Source organism: Sinohyriopsis cumingii, chromosome 1 (genome assembly GCF_028554795.1).
Source record: "Sinohyriopsis cumingii isolate HCF-2022 chromosome 1, ASM2855479v2, whole genome shotgun sequence".
NCBI lineage: Eukaryota > Metazoa > Mollusca > Bivalvia > Unionida > Unionidae > Sinohyriopsis > Sinohyriopsis cumingii.
Window position 1 is genome coordinate 32,851,919 of NC_142961.1, and position 10,199 is coordinate 32,862,117.

General features: G+C 35.6%; 1 protein-coding gene across 1 annotated transcript in view; it reads left to right on the forward strand.

Moving 5' to 3' along the window:
• LOC149806665 (uncharacterized) overlaps positions 1-9,841 on the forward strand; it is a 34,508-nt gene extending 24,667 nt beyond the window's left edge. The window contains exons 2-3 of the mRNA XM_089956292.1: positions 7,168-7,851; positions 9,300-9,841. Coding sequence (XP_089812418.1) covers positions 7,168-7,851; positions 9,300-9,307 — 692 coding nt within the window. The 3' untranslated portion in view covers positions 9,308-9,841. The remainder of the gene's footprint in view (positions 1-7,167; positions 7,852-9,299) is intronic.
• Positions 9,842-10,199: the final 358 nt, after the last annotated feature.

Sequence of the window (10,199 nt, forward strand, 5' to 3'; positions counted from 1 at the left end):
AGCGGAAAGAAATCAAAGCAGCGGCTGATTTTAAAGTATCAAAATCTGGATTTGTTAAAAAGTTTATTTATTTTGCATAAAAAAGCACTGGTTAAACTTTTTATATTATTTAAAATAGTAACGGTCTTTAAAGGGTCTGGTTTTAAGACTTTATTTTGGACGTGGGTGGGGGTGCTACAACTCTGCACCTGAAGGCTGCAAAGCCATAAATCCGTCGCTAAACACACACACACACACACACACACACATACATGCTTTTTTAATCAGAAATAATATCTATATTTCATTTAATATGGCCAATACGTCAAGGCATTTTATGCCGGATACTTTGTTGGGGTATGTATTGCTCCTGTTGTGTCTCATCGCCGTCTTTTGCATGTATCTTACACGTGCCCTATCATATTTTACCAATTTATTATCTACCTCCAATTCAAAAGAGTATCTTACGCAGAAGTTTTTCTTAGACGTACGAAATATTCTTACGGTTATCTTTGTGAAACGCATTTACGAAATATTATGAAATTTTCTTACGCTTAAAACTTCGAAAATTATGTGCGTAAACTTATATGCGTCGTGAAACGTGACGCTGATTTCTAGTTCCTATTTCCCAGTATTGTTTTTGTTTTACTCTCAGTCTGCTAATATATTTAGATTTAATTTGAGAGGAAACATTTGCTTGGATTATTCGTTGGAATTACAAAGTGCTCAATGCTTTTCAACAAAAAATATTACCTTGGGGATTATTGTGAATTCACTCTGTGGAGATGTGTACAATGCCATTGTGATACATAAAGACTACTGGCACTTCGGCATACTCAACGATATTGTATATGAACACATTCAAGAATTATTGCTCATTCGGAACACTATTCTCTTGAAGTTGTGATATAGCTTTATTAGGAATATTTTTGATTTAGCACGCCATATATTAATTTTCTTTTAAATTTTCATTTTATAATTTAGAAAATTTAATTATTTAAGTTTTACTAAATTTGGGTTTGTTCTTTTTTCTGTTACTTAGTTTAAGACCATAGAGTCATAATAATTTTATCGGGAAGGTGTATAGCTTCAAATGGGAATACATTTTGATTTACTATTCAACACATACGTTTTGACTATTATCAAATACACACGTACTTTTCGATTAGTATCCAACACATACACGACTATCCATCGGGAAGGGTAGGTGTGTTTATATACAGACTATATTTACATACACAATATTGCACATAAGCAAGGCAAGGGAAGGTAGTGTTTATAGACACTTTATGCTCACAAACACAAAGTGGGGAAGGGGTTTTAATTTTATTTGGGTTATGCACATACACACAGACAACAATAAAAACAAATGATGACAATGTTTCGAGTAGCATCACTGTTATCTGCAGATCTGGGTGGCCCCTTCAACTGGGCCGTCGGATATTGTCCTTCATCATGGTACCTATCTACATATGAGACAACTGCACCTCACCACAGAAAAGGGTTTGCTATTTTTGCAGGAGAAAATAGCCCTCTGTGTCTCCATCATCCATTCCTCCACGTCTTTTCCTGCTGCTGTTCCTTATGCTACTACTTCTCCTACCCTTTGAATATTCTCTTTCAGGACTTCTTTTGTAAGATCTCGAGACATTTGCGAAAAACATTTGTCCTCTTCTCCATATTTCTCTCACTGAAGTGGTGCCTTACCCTCCTCATGTGCACCAAGGCTTCGGTTAACTTCCTAATGCTTTGGCTCATTTTCGTATGAATTGCCTGGTCGACAATAGATGCAAGGATGGTTAATGTACCACTTTATACGAGAGAAGCACAGAAGTGAAGGAAACATCTGTCTGATTTGTTACGTGGATGTGAAAGAAAACATTTTGTTTATGCAAAGACCAACAGAGAGAATTTGCAACAGAATTTTTAAAAATGATTTGCTTTTATAATTCTTTCTTTTTAGATAGCATCAGTTTTTCTAAATCCAAATGTTTTGTTGGTTTAGTCAGCCTAACTCACTCAAACATCAACTATGAAGAAAAAGTATTAGTACTAGTCTCTTCTTCTTCATTTACAAAATAACAGAAAACATTCAACTGTACGTATTTACACGGCTGTACGTATTTACAAGGTTTTCAACATTGTGGAGTCAGACTAGACTTAGAATCATTCAATACAGTATCATTTCGCATTCGATTCACCCTATGGTTGTGAGCTAAAAGAAAAGAGATAGCCATGATGCTTACAAGACCTCTTTTCTATTTTATCATTGTCCCTAGAGTAGTCACGATAAAACACGAGATACTACATGTTCTAAGAGAAATCCAAGACTGTTAAACTCCCACACGACTCAATTAAAGTCTGGATCTTTTGACGATGGTTTTGTATTCTTTAGCATTTGCCATCAAATGGAATAATGTATTACTTCGATTTATTATCAGGCGTATATCTACTCAATGCAACAAATGCTGTCTTGCAACCATATGACCAAATGCAAACGATCTGTCAGTTCTAATCTGTACCCTTGTTTGATTTTGTTTTGTTGGCCGTTAAATCCAACATCATGGCCGTGTCATCATCTGCAATCAACGCTGTGTCGTATAACTGGTCCAAAGTGGCTAGTTTCCATACCACAAACATGCAAGTAGTGGAGTAGATCCAACGTCTGTTTATTTTGACTCATATTTGTATGCAAGACGTTTTAATTATATTTTCAAGTGTAGTTTATCATCATATGTGCACATTTTAAGACAATCCTTTGGATGAATCTTTAATGTTTTCTTAGTTCAATCGAGAATGCTTTCGATATTTTACACGTTGTTTTCCGTCTAAGTTACTTGTAACTTATTCAAGTGAGATATTCCTATTAACACTACTCCGTTCATAACTTCCAATTTATAAACAGGAGGATCACGTCCACGCACTTGTCCAGTTACACGAAACAATTTCATTTTCCAGTCCTTAAGAAACACTTTATCAAAGTACGTTTGATTTTCCAATTCGAACCCAATCTCCCGTTTGTAATACATCTTTACTTTTCTGGCTGGTGGCGTTCCAAATAATCGATCGAACACCATCACTAAGTATTGAGATTGAGATGTCACTTCTACTGGATCACATCCGATTCTTCGATGGTCGCTTTGATTGTAAGTTTTACAAGACGTGGTAAACAATGATTTATTTGAGAGTATGCTGTCAGGTAAAATATTTATATTGCGTTCATTCAATGTTCCACGACACTAGCGTTTTTTTTTCCAGGATTTTCAGTGATGAAATAATGAAGGCCTTTAAAAAAAATTTTGTGCAAGTTTGGTTCAGAAATTCGGTGCCTTAGTGTGTTTGCCTTCGTAAAGAATGTCAACTACTATGTTTTAAAAAACTAGTTTTAAAGCTCGCAGTATGAACTTGTTATTGTGTGTGTGTGTGTGTGTGTGTGTGTGTGTGTGCAAGGGATTACCCTAGCTGATTTTGAAAACACTCTAACGACACAAAGCGTCTATTGTAACCTCGAAAGATGTGTCGATTATTCTTGTAACCATTCTCGCACATCTTGCAGACACAGACGTTTGAGCTTGGCGTTCGAGACACGACACATCTGTTGAATACTTACACAGCCTGGATTGTAGTAAATGCTGGGTATAAGTGTATCCATGTGGTTTGCTGTTTCACTTCTGCTCCTCAAGGAATCACCCATCGGTCGATACTAGTCTTAGGTTGTTCGTGGATTGTTTTTGGATTGCGATGATTGAAGGTTCCGACGAAAAAGAAGAGTAGGAGTAATTATCGGTTCCTCGGTTACTTTTGTTAAATTTCGTTTTTACCTACTGTCTTCCGTTCTTTTTTTTTCCTTCTTCTTGGTTTTGCTTCTATCGAAGGATGTGTCGACATAATCTTTTGACCCAAGCTTTCATTTCTTCTCGTCTGGAAGTAGGGGAAGGTCTCAATTAAGAGAATGTCATCTTAGGAGGAGTAGACAGAGTTTCAAACACTTCTCTTAAATCATTTCCTCTTCTAAACCAGTATGTTATAAAGTTTTTTTATCAGACAGACGACAGATGTGACCTGTAAATGACAGGGCATCCCTCTTGATACCGATCGTGAAACAAATTTGTACGAAATCTCAATTAATCAAGAGTAGTTTTAAATCAATGAGTAAATACGAATGTGACAAATGAGTGACATAGTCATACGCATTATCGTGCCAACGTGTTCATATCTGGATATAACTTGCACTTAAGAATTATCTCTTGGAATTTTAAGCAACACCACATAATGCGCATTAAGACTGTTGAAATACATTTTAAATAAACTAAATACTACTGTCATTATGATGATGTCCGTTTCGTGTAAATCAAAGTTTAATTTCTTTGTCTTCCCATAACAATTCATCGAAAACCGAAAGATGTGTTTGACTAAAGTCAGACACGATCCCGAGATACGATTCACCAGGAATTTATTCTACTAATGAAATGGATTTTCCTTGACCTTCTTATAGTAATATGTTAGCCGATGCCACACTTTTCAGCACCATACGATGTCATGTGAAGGGCGATCAAACACGTTTAAGCTGTATTCATTCAAACGTTTTACAAAGTTGGTTTTGCCTGGACCACTTGGTCCAGCAAATAAACATGTTCAAAGAATCGCGAGAATACAGGGCTTTCTATCTTTAGCTAATTAATGTTTCATCAACATTTTCTGTAACGGAAGAAGCAGTCATCATAATTGAATTTAGAATTCCGAGATTCCATCAACGGCAAACAACATTTTATACATTTTATACGCGTTTAATTTTATTTTGTCATGGTAATGTAACAACAGCAAACATATATTTACATTCCAAAGTCGGCCTACAAAATCTAAACATGAAAACGAACAAGGCATTAATCGATCCGTATATCAAAAAGGTACAAATTAAGATTACGCAAGCTGCACATGAACAGAGACAATTAAATTATTCTCCATCTACATTCAATCTGTGTTAATGCTCTGACCTACTAGTCTTTGATGGGTCAGTCTGACCTGATTTCTCAGGTAATGTCGTTTCTTCATTCTTTTCAATTTGTACAATAATACTGCTCTCGTAGGCTCGTAGTATATTTTCCTGTTTCCGGTTATTCTACCACTGTTTCTAAGTTAAGTCTTTTTCAACAGTTTCTATCAAAACTAGATGTTGTCCTCCAACTAAATAAGCTCAAATTCAGCTTCCACTTCTGGCATTTCTTTCACCGACTTTTAACTCAGATTTCTTTCTTTGATCAGTCGCAAAATGTCTTTGGCATGATCATTCACCCCATGTATTTAGCATCAAAGCCAAGACGTTCCCAGTCACGTACATCCCCCCAATCCTACATTTGTTAGTGTAACAACTGACTATACACCCCCAGTATTCATGAAGAGTTAAAACAAAATACCACGAATATCTTCTGCAGACCGTGGCACACAACTTGTTTTCATCACAATTTGCGATACTTGTAACATAATGAGTTTTTCGTGTGTAAATAAAGTTCTGGTGGTCAGGTCACTGCTGTGGGTAATGTTCATAAATTTTCCACAACAAATCTGCTGGTAAACGGAAAATCCAAGAGAGTTAGTTGTTGACACACCCGCACACACACACACACACATACACACACACACACACTTGTCGCCCATAATTCAATAAAATCGACTCGTCCTGTAGAATCAGTTCATTTAGTTGATTTTAGTAATCTACTAAGTCTTGAACGCTATCTTTGACTTTCTTCGTCGAAATGTAGTGTGACAATATGGCAAACGTCGATACATATTAAGTCTTAAAATGTCTGACCATCCGAAAATTTTCAAAGCAATCAGTCTTCATATAGCATTCAGGTACCAATGATTCAAACGTGTATGGCATTAAGGATGCAGTTGTGCTTTGCATTTCACTTGAATCTAGACAAAATCTCTAAAAGCGTTCTTCATCTGCAAGATAAACGACGAATCCTCTTCTCTCCTAAAGTATCAGACATGATGAAAATATGTTGGTCCTACCAAAGGAAGGTAGTGACAGCGCAGAGACCACATGGAGTGTTCCAATGAAGTTGTATCTTGATACTTCCATTCGCGAGGCTTCACTCCACAGCTGAAAAACTGTACTTTTTCTCATTCACCCAAGTAGACAATGCCTGCTCTGGCTAATGATTTAGGACAAGGTCCTTCAGCATTGCCTTCGGTCGTCTAAAATCGACATTGAATCTGGCAGTAGCCTAGAAAAGCGACAGGTAACGTGTATTATTCTTTGATTTCTTATTCTTGATGAAGATGTTGTAGTGTTGGCATCTAATGTCGTTTGTAAGTGGTGCATGGATGAGATCCATAGATTATACACGAACGGTATCGCCTGCGATACTAGAACAGTGAGTCCAGAACACGCATGCTGTGTTGAATTCATTTTTCTAGGTCTACGTTTGTACTCGCAATGACCTTCGTGTCTTGAAACTCTCCCCTCTTTAATACCAGTAACGTAACTTGTGGTCGGTTCTGGTACACAATATCGTAGTCGCTTTTTCCAAGGCTCGACTGACGATTTATTGATTTTGAAAACGTAACATTTGTGAAGATCCAACGTTTACAAGTGAAAATATTGATTTTTTCCTGACTTAAAGGCCTCTTTAAAGAAGTCAATATTGACAAATTGACTGGAACAATAATTCAATGTCAATCCTTTCACTTTACATTTTGGAATGAAGCTTGCTTGAATGTGAAAATAATGTTCATGAGCTACAGAATTTTAACATTGTAAAACAGTAAAAGCCATTTTCGTAATGTAAACATTTTAGTAATGTTTTCCTAAACGCTGATGGTTCCTTCCGTATATCATTGACACAAATCGACGTCATTTTCACACAACCTTTGTAGTTTTGGGGGTCTTTATCTACACGCAAATGTCGGCGTTCTACAAACTAATGCTCCATTTGCCACTTTTACGAACATATGAGGATGGTGTTTAGATACAAAGAATCAATAACAGGTCGCAGACCATTTCTCTGCGTGTACTATGTCAGCATGATGTGAAATTCTGGTTCTGATCATTCAAAAACAAAGCCAAACACTGACATGTTCAAATGTTGAGAATAATTTGATTCAGAATCAAGCCTGAAATTTAGATATTTAAGGTCTTCACTAGAATTATATGTTTCACATTCCTTGATTTGACTTTTACAGGATCATGCCAACAAATTTACCAGCAGTCCAGTACTCCGGTGTCAGGCGAATACCAGTTATGTACACCAACCGGGAGAACATTTGACGTGTTCTGTGACTTTTACGATGGGTACGGCTACACGTATATATCAAAAAAAGGTTTGGGCGTTCTCAAAAGTCTATCACAGCTGTACACCGACAGAAGCCATGTCGTTGTACGCCACCGTCAAACCAATGGCGTGCAAAAAGATGTCGAGATATCTCCTCTCTCAACATTCAAGTACCGGTATCCAATAAGCATCCAACTAAGCCAAGCTATTGGGTTTAGCGTTCCATTAAATGCAGCATTGAGACCGTACATCTATTTAGGATTTCTGCCAGAAGTGTACGCTAGAAGCAGGACAACACAGGGCTACCAAGTCGCAGGAGTGGATGTCACTTTTACCAACTGCGACTCCAATCCAAACTCCTACCTGGCCTTCTTTGCAAACCCATCCAATCTTCCTCTTAACAAATACTACACGCGATGCTGCATGTCATCCGTTGTAGATGCTTGGATAACAAGGGCAACAGATACCCCATTATCCCGCTACATTCCCCAAAAGTACTTCTACGACTTTGAGATGCACATGGGAGGCTGTGGGGGTTACGTCAGTACAGGCTCATTCCCATCAGTTTCTGGGGCTACCGTTGGTTTCAGATTCAGTATGTATCGAATAGTTTGATCATGCTTTGTTGACTAATTCATATCAATAGCGACAGTTATTAAACAATAATTTTATAAAATTGCTGTCATTAGGTTTACTGACTCCTGCTTTCTCAGCCTTACAGAAAAGGTTGTCTTTCAGATCATAGGAATCACCCCATTCTTCATGAGTATTGAAGTTACTAAATTCAGCCAATTCATTCAATATATTTGTCTTAGTTTTCAAATTAAAACTTGGCTTCTGTAATATCATAAATAAACAAGATACGAAGTAGTTTCTTTTATGCCCTTATTTCTGATGCAAACAGTTTATTCTAAAACATTAATGACGGAGTTAAAGGGCATAAGATAGAAAAGGACCGGTATCTATCCATAATCTTCACAAGTCAATCCGAGTACCTAATAATAACTCTGTTTGGAACTTTGTATTAATTACATATTTCATTGCTTTAACTTAAATGAACCATATTCAAAACACAATCTGATGCTGCTGATTTCAGAGACAAAAGAATCAGGAGACTCGGTCTAACGGTGTGGATTTAACCCACTGAAATTCTACGAATTTAGATAGAAGTTCTGAATTCTTCAACTGATTCTTTATGTTAACTTTAATGAATTAAAATAATCACTACAAAATTCCTCATCATAAATTTATACATCCTGGTACATCGAAAGCAGATTGTTTAGATCCGCAGGCTTGTTCTTCATTGTTGATTAACGGACAGAAGAACTGTGAGAAATACTCATTAAGATTGCTCAACGACAAAAACATTCATATTTTTAATGATCAGTTTTAAAGACTATCTTATTACTTTAACTACGTAATACTGGCGTTTTGTCATTTATTCAACGGCTTACAAAATCTAGGTAATTTATTAATTTAGAAATAACACGAAATATATGATTTCCCCTTGTACCTTATAGTGACTTTTATACGACCAATTACGTTCAAAAAATAAAATTATAAGAAAAGATTTATAAGAGCTTTCATTTTCATTTCGACAAATATATTTGTATGCAAAGAATGTCCATATTTGTACTGGGTAAACATTTAAGAAAAATGAAATATATTTGATAAAATAACAATTAATTTACAAATATAGCAATATACAGTCGAACGTTCGAACATTTCTTTTACGGCCATGCATATATATATATATATATATATATATATATATATATATATATATATATATATATATATATATATATATATATATATATGAGAGAGAGTGATCGACACAGAAGGCAAGATGCATATATACACGAAAAAGAGCGGTTTGAAAATTAATAAATAATATTATCATACATGTGAGAGAATTTTGAATTCGTACAATATGAATATTCAAACCCAGGTTCGCGGCTTGCCGTACCCATCGCCATGTCTGTATATAGTGTTTGTGTGTAATTTAAATACTGTACATACATTTCTTTACTTCTCTTTCAGATACGTGAAGATCTCTTCCATGGATTATCTGCCCATAGTTAGCTTGATTGGTCTAGCAACATGATCTGCTTGCACTTATTATTTACAATGGTAACTTCAATCTCCAGCTTTTTTCACTTTTTAAGGGTTACAACATCGACTGCTTTTAAAAAAAAGCATTATGCTTATAACATTTACTATTTAGAACATTCTGATAAAATAATTTATCATCGGTTTGAACATAGACTTTTACATATATATACACACTGTATGATTTCAGAAAAAATTAGTCAAGCACTGTTTATGATATATTCTCTCTAACTTTCTTGTTTTTATATAGATTCATGTGAAAATGATATATCTGCTAGCGTGAAAAGGATAGTTAAATCTGAGAGTATTGCATTGTGTGCTAACTGCCTGTGCACAAGTTGAACTTACCACACTTTGAAATAAACATGTATTACTCCAATTACTAAACTAATATTGTCCAGCTATGTTTCTATTATTTTCTTTTTTCTTTTCTATTTTTGTATTCGTACATATATAAATATTATTATAATCTTCTTTGTGTTCTTGTTCATATTATTATTATCATTACCATGCATACATGTGTAATTTCTAAAAGAACGACAAATTATGTATTTGTCCTTCATAACTAACCACACATAGCCCTCTGTATCGATACGCGTGTCCTAATTTTCAAACTGTATCCGAATAAATAAATCTGACTCTTACCTGGAAAGTCGCCAACACTTCGGTAACTTTCGACAAAGGGTCTTACTTCGGGATCCGCTTTGAAAAATTGATCGTACTCCTGCTCCTAAATTTCTGCTTATTGGTATCCTTGTTTTTCTAATCTCAGGCGTTGTTGGTACGTTTGTTCGTACAACTGTTCCATTGGGATCTCTGAGAAAGGGCTTT